This window comes from Sander lucioperca, chromosome 7 (genome assembly GCF_008315115.2).
Source record: "Sander lucioperca isolate FBNREF2018 chromosome 7, SLUC_FBN_1.2, whole genome shotgun sequence".
In the NCBI taxonomy this organism is placed as follows: domain Eukaryota; kingdom Metazoa; phylum Chordata; class Actinopteri; order Perciformes; family Percidae; genus Sander; species Sander lucioperca.
The window spans coordinates 11,694,582-11,713,526 of record NC_050179.1 but is presented as its reverse complement, the minus strand read 5'-3'; the positions used below and the strand labels follow the sequence as shown (position 1 = coordinate 11,713,526).

The window sequence follows — 18,945 nt, the reverse complement described above, 5'->3', positions numbered from 1 at the left end:
CCGAGGGAGGGAACACTTGTGCATCTTAGATCAAGTGTTGTTTATGACCTAACAAGGCAGCCCTTGTTGATCGTTAGAGCCCTGATGCTAACATGTTCCGAGCTAGGATCGTACTAAATAACATGACACTGAATCACTCCACAAACAGTTGCATTCTTCCTTGCTGTCCAGCTCAGAGTCCTGGTGTGGTTTAAGGTACTGGATCACACCCTGGTTGACACTCAGTGGCAGGAAGAGGGTTAGTATTGTTATGATCATGGGCGGTGGGCCAAAGGCTTTGGAGAGAGGCAGGTGTGTCCTGGATACGACCCCATCTGTGCTGCTGGATAATATGTTATGTTATGACTGTTAGCTAGAGCTGGGAGGAGCGCTGGGAGTGGAGTGCTGGTCACAGTACCATAACTATCAGCTCTATGAAGCATTGCACATCAGTACAGGCAGGTCGAGACTGCTTGCTGGGATTAGAATAAGAGAGAGGTCAGTGAGTGATGGGTTTTTAAAAGTGTGTCTGAAATGGATTTACTGTAAAATGTTGTGTTTTTCCAGATGAGAACGTGAAGGCTGGCGTCCACCAAGGCCACCGCTGCACCTTGGGCAGCGCACACACATGATCACATGACTCTGGATATGGACGCGGTCCTGTCAGACTTTGTTCGGTCCACAGGGGCAGAACCGGGTCTGGCAAGAGACCTGCTGGAAGGTAAGAGACCACCACTGTCCTGCACCTCTGAAATTAGAGGCTATCATCCAAACTGTTATATGTAGAGGACTCCCTGTTGTGCTGCGGTTGCTCTCAAGCGAGCAGAGGACAGGAAAGAACAGAAGAGGAGAGGAAATGAGGGGAAAATAAAAGAAAGGAAACAAAGGAGGGGAGGAGAGAAGTGGGGCCTGCAACAGTGAGCCAGCTTGCTGATTTAGAGGCCAGTGTGACGGTTTTACGAGTGCACTCCCCAGGGAGAGCTTTGTGCCCATTCATCGGAACTCATTGAGGGGCAGAGTGCTACTGGCACTTGTATAGCTTACATACAGGGCTACTTGGGGAGGGCGGGAGGGGGGGGGGGGGGGGCAAAGTGCACATGGCAACAGAAATCCGGTTGATGATGAGTTTAATTGGCTTTGATATCTAGAGACAGTAAAAGTGTTCGTGTTTTTATTTTCATTTTTTTCACAAGTGTGTCTTGAACAATTTCACATTGCATTCCAGCATCTGCTCAAACTGCAGTAAATAAATGCTGAACTCTAAATGCAGATTTAGTTTTGTCTACTTTACAGGAATAAAAGCATGCTCCACACAAATAAGACTTCCATTAAGAGATGAACTCCTTGTCAAGTGTGTCCTGGAAATGTTTTTTGTTGCTGTGTGTATATTATGCAACTGGTGTCTTGTCTGATAAAATAATTAGTGCTGTCTCCTCCTCAGTCATTATTTCTCCTCTGATTCTGCTTTGGCACAAATCCACAGGGGCATTCTTGTTACACCAAACAAGACACTGCACTCAGACAAGACAGACGTGGGCCTGGATGTCCTATTTCAGTGAAATGCCTGCTGCTTCTTTCTGGTGTTAGCTTAGCTTTCCAGACCTGCATCAATCCGTTCTCCTAATGCATCTATGGCATCAATCAGGGGCTCTGTGACCCACTGCTCTGACTCAGGATGGTGTGAGGAGCAGAAATATGACAGTGCCACATGTGGTGCTTCCCCCTAGAGGCCGGTTCATGTACTGAAGAATTTGTTTTGACCTATGTGGTCACATTCATTTGGAACCAGGACGAGTTCTGGGTTTAGGGTTTTAAATTTTCACAGAAAAGAAAATGAGGCTAATAACCTAATTTTAGCGATTTTCTTTTTAATTAAAGAAATCAGTTGATAAAAAAAAAATTTAAAAAAAATCCTGCACACACTTGTAACCTCTGCATTGGTTTATTTGGTTGGTCGACATTTTGGTCACAAGGACCTTTCTCCAGACACGTAGTAGTGAAATCCTCCTATCCACCTGGTTTAATTCAAAGTCCTTTATTTAAAAAGGTAAAGCTGCTGTGTTTCTAATAGATGGGGATAATGCATGTTCATACTGCAGCTGAATTTATGAGTGTTCCTTTTGCTGACGACAGCCATTACAAATGAGGGAGCTAAAACAATGCCTTCCATGCTACAGTATTAATAGGCTGATGTAGAAGCATTTAAAGGCCAAGCATTAGGTGCTGAGTGCCTATGTTGCTGGACCTTAAGTTGTATTCCTGGATTTGTGCAGCTCAATAAAGTAGAATCAGTTTAGCATTGATCGGCGTGAGAGACAGCGATTAGTGGTGCCAGGTTTCATGTTCAGACTGCCGAGAATCATCATGTCTGGAAGTCAGGAAGAAGACAACTTCCTCCAGGTCTCTTAACACAGGGAGTCCATTAATTGACCCTGTCTGAGCAAACATGCTCAGATCACATGCAGGCACTGATGTGAGTTTTATAAAGACTGTTTTGCCGACAGTTCCTGTGGCATCATGAGAAGGCACTGAGTTATAAGAAGACTGAGGCTTGACTTGTGTCTCTTAAACCTGGAAGGTATTTCTGTTAGAGAGACAGCACCCAGAGGAGACTGTGTGTGTGTGTGTGTGTGTGTGTGTGTGTGTGTGTGTGTGTGTGTGTGTGTGTTCATGCCATGTCGTGTATGTGTTATCAGTGTGTGGGTCCCTCCTGCACATCAGGATATTGCTTTCACTCTGTTAAAGACAAACACACTGTATGGCATTGCTCCATATGGGCAATATAAACCATTATTGTTGGGGCTCATTATTTAAAATTCTTAAAGCTGGGAATTTATCAGTATTTAAAACAAGACAGTAATCCATAAATCTGCAGATGCAAAGATCTTTTGCATTTTACCCACATTTTCCTCTTCCCTTTTTCCTATTGGTAGCATATTGTATGTTATTCACCATGAGATAGTCTATATTGACTTTCATTTATGGGATTCTTCCGGTGCCGCCAGAGGTTGCGCCGGATGTCCCTCATTTTCGGCCTGATGTCCGTCACTTTCTGCTTTCTTTGTGTTGGCATTCTAAACTCCGGTTGTTTTATGACTATGTTAACTGCTCCTCAGATCTCTGCAGGGTAAATCCAGACAGCTAGCTAGACTATCTGTCCAATCTGAGTTTTCTCTTGTGCGACTAAAACAACATTTGAACGTACATGCTCCACCAAAACAAGTTCCTTCCTGAGGCTATTTTGCTTGCACTGTGGCCCCGTGGGGAGCTTAGCGCCACCCATGACGATTGTGATTGATTTAAAGAAATGCCAATAAACCAGAGCATGTTTTTCTCCCGTACCAGAATGTTGTGTGGACTAGCCAGACCCTCCTCCGTAGCTCTGTGGAGATAGGTCTGGCAATGTGAGACTAACCATGAGATACTGTGAACTGCAGTAAACAGTGTCCTGTTGCATCTGAAAAACAACAACATTTTGACGCGTGGGAGCATATTACATATATTACATATTTGGTGAACAACTATAATTGTTCAGACATTTTGGAATTTTAATGAAAATCTGAAAAAAATCAAGGCAATTATTGTACACTGTGAGCAACATTTATACTTGTGTTTATAATCAGTGTTGATGTATAATTAACCAGACCTTTTGTTTGTGTCCCGCAGGTAAAAATTGGGACCTCAGTGCTGCTCTAAATGATTACGAGGAGCTCAGGCAGGTCCACACTGCCAACCTGCCGCAGGTCTTCAACGAGGGCCGCTACTACAAGCATCCAGAGACACGTGACACGCCCACCCATGTCAGCAAGATTGACAAGCCGTGTGCACAGAAGCAGGAGGACAATGCACAAGGTACAAGGGCCACCTCAATATCATATTACCACCACAAATGACCTGTCTTTCTTTACTTTCTTCCCAATCATCCATTCAATTCTCGCTTCTTTTTTCCTCTAGAGAAGCGTCTGTCCCGCGGCATCTCCCACGCCAGCTCTGCTATCGTCTCCCTGGCGCGGCTGCAGGTGGCCAACGACTGTACCAGCGAGCAGTTCCCTCTTGACATGCCCATCTACACATTCCAGCTACCAGACCTCAGCGTGTACAGCGAGGATTTTAGGTGCTTCATAGAGAGAGACCTGATCGAGCAGTCCACCATGATGGCTCTGGAGCAGGCCGGTGAGTACTACAGAATATTATATAATATGATACATTCTCTTTTAGTGCTTCTGCTACTACGGATATGAGATATGTAAAATGAATCCTATGCATTTCAGTGTATTCTTTATTTAGATTACACTGAAATGCAGGAGGCCCACAAAGCAGTCAGTAATGTAGACAGAGACTTGGAGGGTGAGACTGAGAGTGGAGAGATAGAGCAGATCAGAGAAGCAGCATCATCTGGAAGCAAGATGACAACAACTAATTTAAGGCATCCAGGACCCCAAAGGATTCATCTCCCAGCTGAAGCTTTGAATTAACGGAGAGAAACTAGTTAGTGAAGTTTCAAATCTTCCTGCAGATTTGCCCACACAGAGATCGTAAAGCTTTTCTCACCTCATGCTGTTCAAAATCTGGGAACAGTCATCAAAGAAGAACATTTCTAACAGTGACTTAACCAACCAGAAGATGGTATCTGTTCTCAATTGATAAGTGAAGGATTTATCTTAGCACTGACATTAATTTAAGCCAAATTATGCATCACAAATCTTCCTATTAAATATGTATCTCTGCAATTAAGCAAATGTAAAAGAAAGTACAACAAGCACTTAATATGGGTGATTAAATCTCCACCAGCATATTAATCATTCTTGGATATAACATCATAATATCATAAATATAAATATATATTATAACAGCATTGAACACACTGAGATGTAGTATTCCATGGCATGATTCCAGAAAATTACCTTCGACATCTAACATGAAAAAATGAAAATGGGGTAATCATTCAGAGCCTCATCTGTGTTTACTGTTGTTTAATAAATGATGCAGTCAGATCACCCCAGGCTCAGAGCAGTGAGGCTGCCTGCAGTAAAGCAGTGTGCTATGCCCAGGACTGTGAAGCAGTCGTCTCTCCCTCAGGGACACTGGCAGGGTGGTGATGGAGCAGAAACTGGAGAGACTGTAAAAGTCAGGCTGAGGAGGAAGATATTCAGAGTGTTTTTTTTTTTTTTCTCTGAAAGACTGCTGGGTATTTGAGGGTGTGGGCAAAGCATATGGCCTGCGCTAATCATTGCCTTCAAAGTGTAGCTATTGAGGCAAATTATGCTTGTTGGCTAATTGTTCTCAATGGGCCGTCACTGGTACCTGCTACAGTACTGTGAGACTGAAAGACATTAAGCTACATTTGAATCGAGGTAACAAACTCTTTAGACGCACAATTGAAGGCTCCTGTAAATATCTGTCAGAGTAGTCGTGGCATTTTTGAACACAGGTGTGTCACGATTTAACACCACCAACAGAGCAATGGAATACATGTTGCTGTGGGCCTGTAAACTCTGGGATCTTATCACCATTTGTGTGTGTGTTTCAATTTGAGTAAGTTAAGAAAATATTGAATTGAAAATGGATTTAAACTGAATGTGTTTGCTCCCTTCTGTTTCTCAGTTTTGTACAGAATTCATGGTCTTATAATATTGTACGTGTGTGCAGGTCGTCTGAACTGGTGGTCCACCATGTGCACCAGCTGTAAGAAGCTGCTTCCTCTGGCCACCACAGGGGACGGGAACTGCCTTCTGCATGCTGCCTCTTTAGGTGAGCTACTCATGTACACTACAGTATATCTAACATACGATATGACCATATCATACATAACAACTGTGCAAGCTGGTGTGTATTAACAGTGTCAGTGCTGCGCCACAGCTGCTGAATGCAGAGGAGGGAGTGAGTGAGAGAGCGAAGGAAGCAAGGAAGGGAGATAACTGACCTATACATTGCAGGAAACTGTCAGCTACAGGATTCAGGGACAGCGTATTCAGGTCCGTGCCGAAGGAGATTGTTGACTCCCCAGTGCGAGGACTGCTGGAGCAGGAGCTGTCAGGGTTAGAGGCACCAGAGCTAATGTAATCTACACTGACAGTCAGACAACTAGGGCCCTTTGATGAGTGATGAAAGACATTTTTAGACAGGAAGTTAAAAAGCTGAGGTTATCTCAGAATGATTATATAGTTTGGTGCAATGGCTTTGTTGCTGTTTTATGTCCTCAATCTTAACATGCAGTAACAGTGTTGTGTGTCTGTGTTGATCAGGGATGTGGGGCTTCCATGACAGAGACCTGATGCTGAGGAAATCCCTGTATACCATGATGAAGAGTGGAGCAGAGAGAGACGCTCTGAAGAGGAGGTGGAGGTGGCAGCAAACCCAACAGAACAAGGAGGTTGGGAGAGTAAATGCATCACATCCTCTTTCACGAATGACACATTAAGAAATCAATAAGAGCAAGCGAGGCGCTGATTTTAGCTTCCTTGCTGGATCGCACATTTGGATTTTTGCTGGGATGAAAATAGTCTTTCTATATGATACCAAGTGTGCATAAGTAGCCGTGTTAATACTGTCAAATCCTCTGCACTTCCTCTCCCTTTTCCCTTGATGTTCATGGATTAAAGTAATTGTCAATCTATTAGAAAAATTGTGTCACTAAAGATAGCTCAGGCAAAGAAGTAGTCCAGATGTTTTAAAAATGCCTGGGGCGTCCTGGTGGCCCAGTGATCTAAGACACATCCCATGTAAACGCAGCGTCCTGGTTTGTTGCATGTCATCCACCTTTCTCTAATTACCCATAATGCCTGTCTGCCTCTTTTAACTATCTATCCATTAACAGCAGAATATATGAAAAACAACTACCCACATTTGTAGATGCATAAAGCTTCAGGAGATAACCTTTAAGATGCAGATGAAAATTGTGAAAATAAATAATAATAAGGATTGTGTGGGTGAGCATAAGCACGTGCTTGACAGAATTTCCATTTGTGTGTGTGTTTGTGCAGTCGGGGCTGGTGTACACTGAGAAGGAGTGGGAGAGAGAGTGGAACGAACTGCTGAAGTTGGCCTCCAGTGAGCCTCGCACTCACCTCAGCAAAAACGGCAACACCAGTGGAGGGTAAGCTGTTCAACTCACATTTATCCCCCCCCCCCCCTCTCGTGTGTGAGACTGTGCCATCTACTGGCTGCCATTAGTATTAATCATTTCTGAAACACCCTCTCTTGACTAAGCTGTGGGTTGCTTTTAGCTACAGCACCCCACCCCCCTCCTTTTGCATAAACAAGCATAAGAGTGGGTTTATCTCAGGCTACAGAGGCAGTTTGGAAACTAACTCTGGTTTCCTCCTCCTACGCACAAAACCTTGTGGTTTGTCTCTTGTTTCCATTTTGAAAATAAACATACATACTTTCACATGTACAGTCAACTGGTGGAGAAAAAACAACAACTATGATGAACAGAAAAAAACTCAATGAGGTTTCTGCTTGAAATTTCATTTAATTACATAAAATGTGATTTAAGCAGGTTGTGGTTGCCTGCACTCAGCACTGATTAAAAGATAAATGCAAAAACCTCATAACAAATCATGCACAGACTGTCTTTTGTTTGACAGCAGCATCTGAAAACAACCCATGTCTCTGCATCGTCGTTTTACATTAATTTGCCAGCGTTGACTTGTCCAGTACGAAAGCCCTCTATCACTGAAAATATCCCATTAAAGAACATAATTTACTCATTTACTCTGGTAATTTTAACCTCTCATTGAGTTTGACTGTAATACAGTAATCAGGTTAGGGATGTTTGATGGTCCTAGTGTGAGATGAGCCCCTAAATGGGATGAGTGGGATTCACATATTAAGAGGCTCTTTATTAGACAGAATTTGGCAGCGTAGCAGTTTGTGTGGCTGACAACTTAATTGTTGCACATCCTCTGGTTCCCTGGTGGTTGCATGCCTGAGAGCTCTGCCTCTGCTTTTTCTCCCCGTCTCACCCTCCCTCCCTCTTTCTCTCTCCTCCTCTCCTCTTTCATTAAAACACATGTACGAACAGATGGATCTTTGTAAATGATTGTTAAAGGTAGTCAGAGGGCTGATTAGATTATGTAGGCACATTATTAACACGAACATTTACTTTTTTGGCAGATGTTTTTGCATCAGTCAATACCAATTCAGGAAATTGTCATAGTATCCCATAATCCCACTGTGTTACATGGTTGTGGTTTTTTTGCAGGGTGGATAACTCTGAGGATCCGGTCTATGAGAGTCTGGAGGAGTTCCATGTGTTTGTGCTGGCCCACGTGTTACGCAGGCCAATTGTAGTGGTGGCTGACACGATGCTCAGAGACTCAGGAGGAGAAGGTAGGCTGACTGCATCTTGCCTTGATCTTCTACAAAACAGTTGGATAAGCAATGGACTGACACTAGATATGGTGTTCCAGCGTTTGCCCCCATCCCGTTTGGAGGGCTCTATCTGCCTCTGGAGGTGCCCCCGAGCCGCTGTCACTGCTCCCCTCTGGTCTTAGCCTACGATCAGGCTCACTTCTCTGCACTGGTGTCCATGGAGCAGAGAGACCAGCAGCGAGAGCAAGGTAAGCAACCTGTGCAACATCACAAAACCACTTAGATATTCTGGAAAGAAAATCTGGTGGCATCCGCAGATTGAGATGTGGGACATCAACCTTTTCTTGACCTCCTGTTCTTAAAAATCCAAGTGTCGCCTGCTGTAATGTGCATTAGTTAAGTTAGGCAATAGTTAGCCAGTCTTTGCTTTAATTTTAAGAGTGTAGATTGCGAGAATGAGGGCAAGTGGTCTGCCGGTCCTGCAAGAGGTGAATAATGTATGAGACAGCAGTCTAATTACCTGTGATCCATTATTAAAACATGCCAGTTGGCAGCAGGATCCAGGGAGTGGCCAACATGCAGGGAAAGTGGACAGCAGGCCCCTTTAGCTGACTTACTGACCATTGAAATCATTCAAGCCTGTATGTTATTGTGTGTCTACATTTTTCACTCCGAAGTCACTGTTTGAATTTAGTTTGTTACAGTAGGTGTGTCTGTTTATGCGTTTGCCTCTTTCACAGGAATCTGTGATATAGTTCTGTATGGAGCATATTGATCGTGTTATGTTCTGGCGAGGGAGTGTTGATTTTCTGTTTAGTCTTGTTTTTGTCTTGTTTTGCCCGTTCAGATGCCAGTGCTCCCACTCCGGATGTGTTGCTTATTCTTGAGGTCAGAGTAATCCTCACAAGGAGTTCCTTTAATTGACAAATAGAGTGGATCTCCTTGACAACCAGTCTTAGTCACGGAACTCTTCTGTATTTGACTCGGTGGGTGGAACTCACTTGTCATTTGCGTGGGCTGCCGGCCAACTCTCTCTCTGCCTCGTTTTCTCACTCTCTAACACAGATACACTTACGCAAGCTGTTTCTTTCTTCCTCTCTCTGTCTTCCTCTTCTCTGCCTCTTTTTCTCACACTTAAACACAGATACACTTACGCAAACTGTTTCTTTTTTCCTCTCTCCATCTTCCTCCTACTCTTGTGCTTTTCTGAGCATGTAAGTTTCCTATTCTCGGCATGTAAACACCAACCTAGTTATTAAGTCTGGGTACGACCACTGACAGACTAGCAGACAGACATGATTACTAACCTGCAATCCCTGCCCTGAAGTCATTCCCTTTAATGACAGCAGCACATCAAAGCCAGCCTACTCCACAGCACATAACCATTCAGCACTCCCACTTTTATTTGGGTGTTTTAGTGTGGCAGAGTATGGAGGGGGTTCTCTTTTTGTCCACCAGATGGTGCGTATGTCCAAAGAACCCGCTATATCACAACACCACTGCATGACTCTACTTTTCATTCTGGTACACTGTGTCCTGTGATAGGATCAGTCTGCAGTCTCTCTCTCCAGGATGTTATGAAAACACTTGTACACTTAGCTTGGTGCATACAGTATGTATGTCATGTGATGAATCATATAACACAGCAATGATACAAATATGTGCTGCTCCTGTTATGTTTTCTTTATTGTTATGTATGTAAGAGGTATAGTTTTATTCATTCATTTTATTCATTCAGTTCATAGTTTTTGCATGATTTTATAAGTAATGGGTGTTTGTATCTTTAAGTTTAAAGAAATGGTACAGTGCTGCCACACTATATCTCTGAATAGATGCCAGACAGACAGGCAGAGGGGTCAGACAGACAGGTAGACCTAATTTTCTACTGCCAATTAGGGCAGAGTAGCTTTAGCCGGCCCCTAAGCCCTCACCACATCACCACATATGGGCAGGGTCCCGGGCTGGGGCCCCAACAAACCAATCCTCTCTCCTGACAGTCAAGCCCCCACCCCCCCAGTAACCTGATTCTAAATCACACTGACACATCACACTACTGACCCTTCTATGGCTGCTGGGGCTCTATTGATGGTGTATAGTGAAAAACAACAACAAGGGAGGGGTGTCTGACATCAGAGGTTACTGCTAAGGATCAAAACTTTCTTTATTTCATTTGTTTTCTCTGAGCATATCCCAAAAGAGCAATCAAGTGGGTTTTCTAGGTAAGGTAGTCAGGTGAACCCAGAGTCTTGTGCACATAGGTATATTTTCTGTCAGCTCACTGCTGCTCACCTGCTGTGTGATAATGATTGGCTCCTCAGTAGATGCCGTTGGTCATGTCTTTTATCAGCTTGTTTGTGCTCCTATGGTTAAACTATGTATGAATGGAACTGGCCCTTTAAAAAAACTCTGGAGCTATTTCAAGCTCTGGTCCCAGTACCAAAACACTTCCAGGTTTTCTTTGGCATCACATCATCAACCCCCTAAAACTCATTTGAATAAAGTAAATGGTCGTATTTTACACAAAGACCACCTACATAACGTGCGGTGTAACCATCCAGCTCTGGCCAGGTTTCACTTCTCTATCTATTAAAGACACCCAGTGTATTACTCCCCATGCAGTCAGCGTAATTACATCAATATGGCAGTCCAAATTAAAATGCCATTTGTTGTGGTTTATGTGTTGCTTCAAATGTGATGCTCTTGTAATTACCACAATAGTTATGCTGTTAAAATCTGTGGCAAAAAAGCTCAGGCTTGTTTATATGCATGACTGCTGTTTACTCTGGTGAATTGAGCCCTTTAAATCTGCAGCTGTGCGGAGTGACCAAAGTCAGGAATTCAAATTTGTGCAGTTTCCAGACAGTACAAATTGTTCTTGAATCGCAAACAGAGGAAACATTGGCTCAGTGTTCCTGCTGTGAATCAAAGCTTGTAATGGGTGACTTTGTCCACTGAAGGGGGTGAAAGAGGAGAGAGGATCCTCTCTTTTTCTGCTCTCATGACACAAGACATGATATTCTTGACGTGTTCACTTTGCACAAACTAAAAAAAGACAAAGCAAAGATATTTAGGTCCAATTAAATCATGTGATTACATGCTTAGAAAGGTTATCTACCTCATTTCCAACAGCTGTTTCCTCACAGGTTACACCCAAGTTTCCTCCTCCTTCTCCCTGTATCCCCCCACCCGCAGAATCAAAGATGCAAACCGAGCAAGGCGAGGCAGGCTAGCAGCTATGTTGCTGAGTACACAGCTCACATACCACGGAGGGCTATGATGTCATCCATACATAAGCTATGGGACTCGGTCATTCAAGGACAACAAAACAAGGTTGCCAACAGGGAGAGTAAATACATTACAGCACACTTTAGTCCCCCAGAGCTCAATTGGCAGTGTTGAATCTCTGAATCTGGAACAGGCCCAAGAGGGAACAACAACACACACAGCACTTTGGAACGGCGAGAAAGGAGGACAGCTGCATGGTGGGAGCCAGGACGCCACCTCACAGACCTCTGCTGCCTGCTGCATGACCCGAGTGGGAACTGAGTGGGAGCTGGTTTGCTGCCTTCTGTCTGTCTGTGTGTGTTTGTGATTATGACTTATTTTTCTGGGCAAGAGTGTTCGAGGAAAGACCCTTCTTCTCTTTTTTCCTCCCAGTTTTCAGGGCTGCCAGGCCACTTCTCTCATTACTGTTTGTCTCTGTGGCTAGAGGCATTAGTCATGCCTCTTCTTTTTTTTTTTAGATAGATGGTGTAAAATGCATTGCAATTTGCAGGTATGACGTAAAGGCCACCTTGACATTTTAGGACAGGTCTCTTGACAAGCCTAGTTTGTCAGCAGAGCTATTAGTGATGTATTTGCTCAGCTGATGGAATTTGTTTGCTTAGCAACTAATAACTACAAATAAGTGATCATGTTCACAGTGGTAAATGTGCTAGCATGGGTGTAGCCGCATTAATTCTGTTTCAAGAACTTAAGGCATCATCACTATACATGTACCACCACCACTATTTTGACACTTATCATGATTAATAGTGTACTTTGCACCTACGCATAGGCACTCAGAAAGAGACACAAGGGGGAAAGAGTATTTGACCTGCAGTTTCATCAGGGACACAGGAGGGGCCGTTGCTGCTGCTGGTGTCTATGTCTCTATGAAGCCTGCAGAGCAGCACATTGGCAGTGGAAGAATTGATGAGGGAGGGAGGAGACTGTATCTTCCATCTGGGGCTGACAGTGAATGCTGGAATGTCCTCAGCCTGAACAGCCTGTCTCTCTCTGCTGACATGTGGACAACAGCCCCCGCACTAGGTAGCCTGAGGAGAGCTGTCATGTGGGCCAGTGGTCTAGCTAGTCCTCCTCACACTCTTGTTTTGAAATGCAGCCATGCACTCACACACAAACACGAACACGCCCGCACTGTGCACATACTGTAAGCACACCTCCCACGAGAGGAAGCCCGGGTGGGTGTCTGTTTTATGTGCTCTGTCCAGTGATTAGTGTTGAAAACCTCTTCCTGCTTGTAAGTAGCTGATCCTATCAGCGGGATATGAATTAAATTATTTCGGCGCTCCTTCTCTTTTCTGTACTCCTGTGTCTGATTGCACTCTATTACTAAACTAAATGATCTTATACAGTCTAGATCAACTGTGGAGCTACTCAGTTCAATGTAAATCATCATGCCAAGTTCAGGCCACCATTTCCTCTAGTATTAGCTAAGGGATGGTTCCAGTTTGTCACAATCTTGGTCCTATTTTCATAGTTTTGGCCATCACTCCTACTGGTGGTAATGGTAACACTGTACTCAGCGAAGTGACAGCAGAGGTCTGGGATAGCTAAAAAAGAAGTCATGGGACAGACACCCAGGTTAGCCAAACTTATCTGAAAGATAAAACAAAGACAAGCTGTCAGTTGTAACATTCATCACAGTTTATAGACTGACTTCCTAGTTCAACTTTGACCTAACATACTTCCCATAGTTGTGCACACACAGTATTTCTGTTAATTAAAGCTTTAGTGCGTAACTTTTTTATATTAATGAATGTCAGTTACATTCAAGCCATTGCCAAATGAGTTGCTACAAAGTACTACTAATTAAGACTATCAGCTCCACACAACTCTCTCTGTAATTCTCAGAATGGCTATGTTCAGAAGATATTGTCGTCAGGTGACTTTCGTGCGCAGAAACTCATGTGAACATAATTACCTCTTCTGAAGAGTCCATCATGTTTTTTTAATCCTCTGTGTCCTCCTTGGCTACGAGTAACTGCTTGGAGGAAGAGTGAGGGCGGTGTGCGATCACAAAAAGCTTGTATCATGTGGACGCGCCAACAGTGTTGTTGTCGTTACTTAGAATTCCTCATGGGGGCGACAGAAACTACACACAGCTTTAAGGGTCTTATCATTTAAATGCTCGTTTGTCTTTCCCCACTGGACTTTGCTGTAGCAATGTCCCAGATCTCAGTAATATCTCTGGTGAGTGTAGTGGTATTATTGCTGATACTAAAGCTGGCCATGAGAATAAGACCCAATTTGAGAATTAATAATTAATCATTGACCTTGGAAACAGTACTTGTCAAAACCTAGTCTACTAGTTTCACCAGAAGGACTTTAAGGACATCTCATTTATGTTTAAAAGTAAGGATTGAAAGTTCATTCTAGACCTAGGAAACAAAACAGTCTCATCAAAAGGTCCATTTAGTAGCCATTCTTTAGCTTTCAATTTTATCACACCGTCTTCCACAGTGGATGGAGTTGTCAAAGAATTGTATGTTCATCCATGTTGGTTCAAAAGTTAGGATTCAAACAAAACAAGCAAAATCTTGGAACGTGGTCCATTTATTAGCTGTTTTGGAGCTTTTGCTTGTACCATATTATTTCAATTAAAAGCTCCAGAACAGCTACAACGCAAGTTGTAATAAACCACATTATTCCTTTAATTTTTGTACTCACGGAAAAGGTAGATAGCGTGGTTGCACTAGACAAGAAAGGCTAGTACAGTAGCTCAAAGAACCAGACTAGGGACTAGTCTGTGTTATAAGAGAAGCAACCAAGTTAAAGCCGCCAACTGAGGCCCTTCTCTGTCTGGATGAGTCAGCATGAGTGACACTCACTGGTCACGGTCACTTCTCTGCCTAAAAAATGGATGGCAGATAGAATGCACCCACAGTATACTTTACCCCACACTGATAGGCATCTGGGATAATTAACATGACATTATTCTAGTGTGTCATTATGGGGTCACTTAGCTTTGACACCACGGTGGCCATGTGAGAAAATGGGTGGCGTGCAACGTTGTCTCCAATGGTAAAGCTAGACAAAACTAACCTTCTGATAATCTCATCTCTTCCAGCTGTTATCCCTCTGACTGACTCAGAGCACAAGCTGCTGGCACTCCATTTTGCTGTGGACCCTGGCAGGGACTGGGAGTGGGGGAGGGACGACAACGATAATACCAAGCTGGCCAAGTAAGTCCTGTATAGGATATCACAGGGTGTTGATGCTTATCAACAAAGCACACAGAGGCGCTGACTACGAAAGCAGCCCCATGAAGGGTGAGAGAGTAAAAACGGCAGGCCAAGGCAGCTCTGGTGGTCTACCTACAAGTCTGCATGTGGGGGATTTAACTCTGATTATGGGCTCTGGGTTCAGGTCACTTCAAAGAGTGAGCAGAGAGAGAACAAATTGTGAGTCACGTCAGTCATACATAGGGTTTCCCAGGAATGGCCTCACTAAAGCAGCAACACCCTCTCTGAGTTTAGCGAAGAGTTTATGTAAGGGTTTCTGTTTCACATTCCTGCCGTTCAGGGGTTTAACTTATCTTTAACAAGCTGCAGTGTGAACAATGCATATATACAGAAAGAGGATGCTCAAGCCACTGCCTAATACCACCTTTTTATATTACCCATAATGCATTGCAGGCATTCATAGATATTTTAAAGTCAAAAGGTTCTTATAAATGTCATACTCAGACCCATAGATAAGCTATACAGTATATAATGCCATATGTTCTAGTAAAATATATATGTCAACTGTGTTGTACCACTGTTGTTAATTGTGAATACATGTTCTCCCACAGTCTCATCTTGTCTCTGGAGGCCAAACTCAACCTGCTGCACAACTACATGAATGTAACATGGATCCGAATTCCATCTGAAACAAGGGTAACTTCTTCTCACACGTGTTTCTGGTTTGTCATGGTTAATTTAGCCTTAGAGAGACGCCACCATTCCAGAGGTTCTTGAAACCACATAGTTCAATTAGTTTTATTTACTGTCAGATTGCAATAATCATAGGCTTTCATGTGTTTGTACAGATTATGAATCACCAAAATCAGGCAACAGTTCTTTTTTAATATTTTTTAGGAGTAATTTGTCTGGATTACATTGGGAGTCCCTGAGAAATGTCCCTGGGACACCATTGCTTGTGTTATATTATTGTGTCTTCATTGCTGCATGTGTTTGTGTGTATCTCTGTGCAGGCTCCCCTGGCTCAGCCAGAGTCTCCCACTGCCTCTGCAGGTGAGGACGTCCAGTCTCTAGCTGAGTCCATTGACTCTGACCGCGAATCTGTCGGCAGCAACTCTAACGTAAACAACGGCAAGCCCAGCAAGGAGAAGGACAAAGACAAGCAGCGCAAGGACAAAGACAAGAGCCGGGCTGATTCTGTAGCCAACAAACTAGGTAGCTTCAGCAAAACCTTGGGAATCAAGCTGAAAAAGAACATGGGTGGTCTGGGTGGCCTTGTGCACGGCAAAATGAACAAATCTAACTCTGGCTCAGGTCGTAGTGGGGACAATGGAGGGGAAAAGGCAAAGAAGAAGGAGTCTAAAACCAAGGGAAGCAAGGAGGAGTCGGGCCAGTCTGCCAGCTCAACATCTTCTGAGAAGGCCACTAGTCCATCCCCTACAGACAGAGACAGACCCTCCAGCTCTTCCCCCACCGAGAGACAGGACAGTGCAGGGAGAGATAAGACCCTCGAAAACTGGAAATACAGCACCGATGTCAAGCTCAGCCTCAACATCCTGCGGGCTGCCATGCAGGGGGAGCGCAAATTCATTTTTGCAGGCCTCCTGCTCACCAGCCATCGACACCAGTTCCACGAGGAGATGATCAACTACTACCTGACCAATGCCCAGGAGCGCTTCAGCCAGGAGCAGGAGCAGAAGAGGAAGGAGGCCGAGAAGAAGCCCCCTGCCACTAATGATGTGGCCACGAAGAAGCCTGAGCATGAGACTGTCTTCCAGAGGGAGAGATCGGACAGCTCGCCTCCGGAGAGCTGCTCTCCCATCCTGCCCCACCACACCCACACCTACAACCACAACTCACAGCCCCCGCTGGGTCTCAAGATGCAGGGCAGGAACAGTCCCACTCCTGCAGCCCCTCTTGTCCCAGTCCCGCCTCTCACCCCGCCAACTGCCTCCCACCCAGCCCCAGCCCCTGCGCCTTACTCCTCCCCCAGTATTGGTGCTAAGAGACCTGGGCCTGTTCCTGTGTCTGCCCACTACAGCCATACACCGCCCATCCAGCGGCACAGTGTGATTCACTTACAAGATGTCAACATGCAATCCTCCATCTTCCAAGATGACCCCTATAAGCCTGTGGTGGGCACCCTAAAGACATGCGCCACCTACCCCCAGCAGAACCGCACACTCTCATCCCAGAGTTACAGCCCTGCTCGCCTGTCAGGGGTCCGCACTGTTAACACCATAGAGACCCTGTCCTACAACATGCCCGGCGAACACAAGTCCCACACCTACACCAATGGATTCGATGCGGGAGACATTCAGGACTGCCTGGAGTTTGCTGATGAGGACAACTCGTCTCACACCTGGCTCAACCAAGACAAAACCAAAGGGCGGAGCTCTGGAAGCCCTTTGTACTGCTTTCAGCAGCGCCGCTGCAAGAGGGAGAACTGCTCCTTCTACGGCAGGCCAGAGACAGAGAACTACTGCTCCTACTGCTACAGAGAGGAGCTGAAACGCAGGGAGAGGGAGAGCAAAGTGCAGAGGCCTGCATAGCCATCACAGCCACTTCAGCCACTTGTCAGCAAGGCCACAGGAGACTTGAGGGAACAACACCATTCGCACTCTGCATTTAGAATAACATGATGGCAAACATTTTCCTATTTTGTTGAAGAATGCTCTTGTATTTCTGTCACCCTTCCCTTGTTAGTAAAGAGCATTACTTTATGAAGGGGGAAGCAGAACTTGAAACAGTGAGCAGCTTTGGCCAGAAATTGTGCTGTTTTGTTTTTTTCTGTCTCATTGAAGTTAGTCTTTTACTTGTTTTAGAGTAAAAGTCATCTCTCTGTGATGTAACTTTCTGTATGTGAGGGAAAGTTCTTTATTTTTTAAAGTACAAAAGATTTGCATCTCATCATGAGGGAACATTTTAGCTCTTTTAATCAGTTTGAATGCAATACCTCTGCTTGATTCTTCAAAATCTCTGTGGAATATTTGTAGTTGTTTTGCAATCAAAAGAAATTGAATGGGAGATTAATATTAGACTTTAAAGCAATAAATTGGTGATTTTTGCTACACCCTCTCCCAATTTTGTCTATGCACCAATAATATAGTTACTGTAGGTTAACTGTGTCTTGTAAATTGTAAGGATTGTCACGTTGTGCTTTTGTAAACAAATTTGAATTACAGGAATTAAAATGTGTAAGCATTATAGATTGTAATGTCGGATTAGGATGACAATGTAAAACTATCTCGTTTGTTAAGTGTACCTCTGTCCTTACCACGGTGCAAGGGTTTCCTGTGTCAGAATTGGACTCAAAATAATGTGTAAGATATCATATCACATTTTTGCCCGTAGTCGACCTTCTAAAGACCACAAGCACTGCCAAACTGGCTTCCTTTAAAAAAATATATACAATTCAAATTTCCCAAATGTTTGCTGTGGCAAACACCAAACAATGTGCATAAGATGCATTGCTTCTCAAATATGCAGTGTTTATGGTGTGTCGCCTGTTAACTACTCTATTCGGTCAATGTGTTAGATGAGAAGAATTGTGGGTAGTGAGAGCAGGCTGATGCATATTTGTTTGAAGTGTGATTACGTGTCTCTTCCCCTCTAAACACAAAACACGATGTGCAATCATGCTATTAGCACTATGTGGTGACCTGCAGTGTAGATGTGTCACCGGTCCAGTGTGAGATTGTCTGTTCTTCTTCCATATCTAGAGGCCGTTACGTTAAAAGAAGCACCTGCTGCTAAGAGCACCTCAAGCCTTTGTGATCATCAGTGCTTTAACCAATCAGTGGGTTTGTAAAACCCCAGGCCTCCAAGTGCTTTCTGCTCATTCGACATGACTACTGTAAAGACGCAGTGTTTGTGTTGCTGTTTGTTCTGGTGATGCTTGGATAATGTACCATGCTGTCCTTAACTAAGTGTGTCCTGGCCAAGGATGTCCACTGCTCCCTGGGTTCGCTTCTGTCTCTCCTGTACACACTGCAGTGTTGCTCCTCTTTGTTTCTATGTGACAGGTTCATGGACTTTCACCATGTTAGGACTGTAAGATATGATTTTGTATTAATTTAAGAGTTTTACACTACTTTAAATTATTAATTTGCACATTAGGTACAGATGTAAATATGAAAAAAATAGTTTATTGTTACAAACATGGTGTGTCTGCGTCATTTCT

General features: G+C 44.0%; 1 protein-coding gene across 1 annotated transcript in view; it reads left to right on the top strand.

Annotated features, from left to right (window-relative positions):
- Positions 1-18,186, top strand: part of otud7a (OTU deubiquitinase 7A) — a 37,468-nt gene extending 19,282 nt beyond the window's left edge. The window contains exons 3-13 of the mRNA XM_031283158.2: positions 547-700; positions 3,646-3,831; positions 3,934-4,152; positions 5,629-5,730; positions 6,225-6,352; positions 6,963-7,075; positions 8,186-8,313; positions 8,394-8,543; positions 14,648-14,762; positions 15,374-15,458; positions 15,776-18,186. Coding sequence (XP_031139018.1) covers positions 616-700; positions 3,646-3,831; positions 3,934-4,152; positions 5,629-5,730; positions 6,225-6,352; positions 6,963-7,075; positions 8,186-8,313; positions 8,394-8,543; positions 14,648-14,762; positions 15,374-15,458; positions 15,776-17,314 — 2,850 coding nt within the window. The 5' untranslated portion in view covers positions 547-615 and the 3' untranslated portion in view covers positions 17,315-18,186. The remainder of the gene's footprint in view (positions 1-546; positions 701-3,645; positions 3,832-3,933; positions 4,153-5,628; positions 5,731-6,224; positions 6,353-6,962; positions 7,076-8,185; positions 8,314-8,393; positions 8,544-14,647; positions 14,763-15,373; positions 15,459-15,775) is intronic.
- The last annotated feature ends 759 nt before the right edge of the window (positions 18,187-18,945 follow it).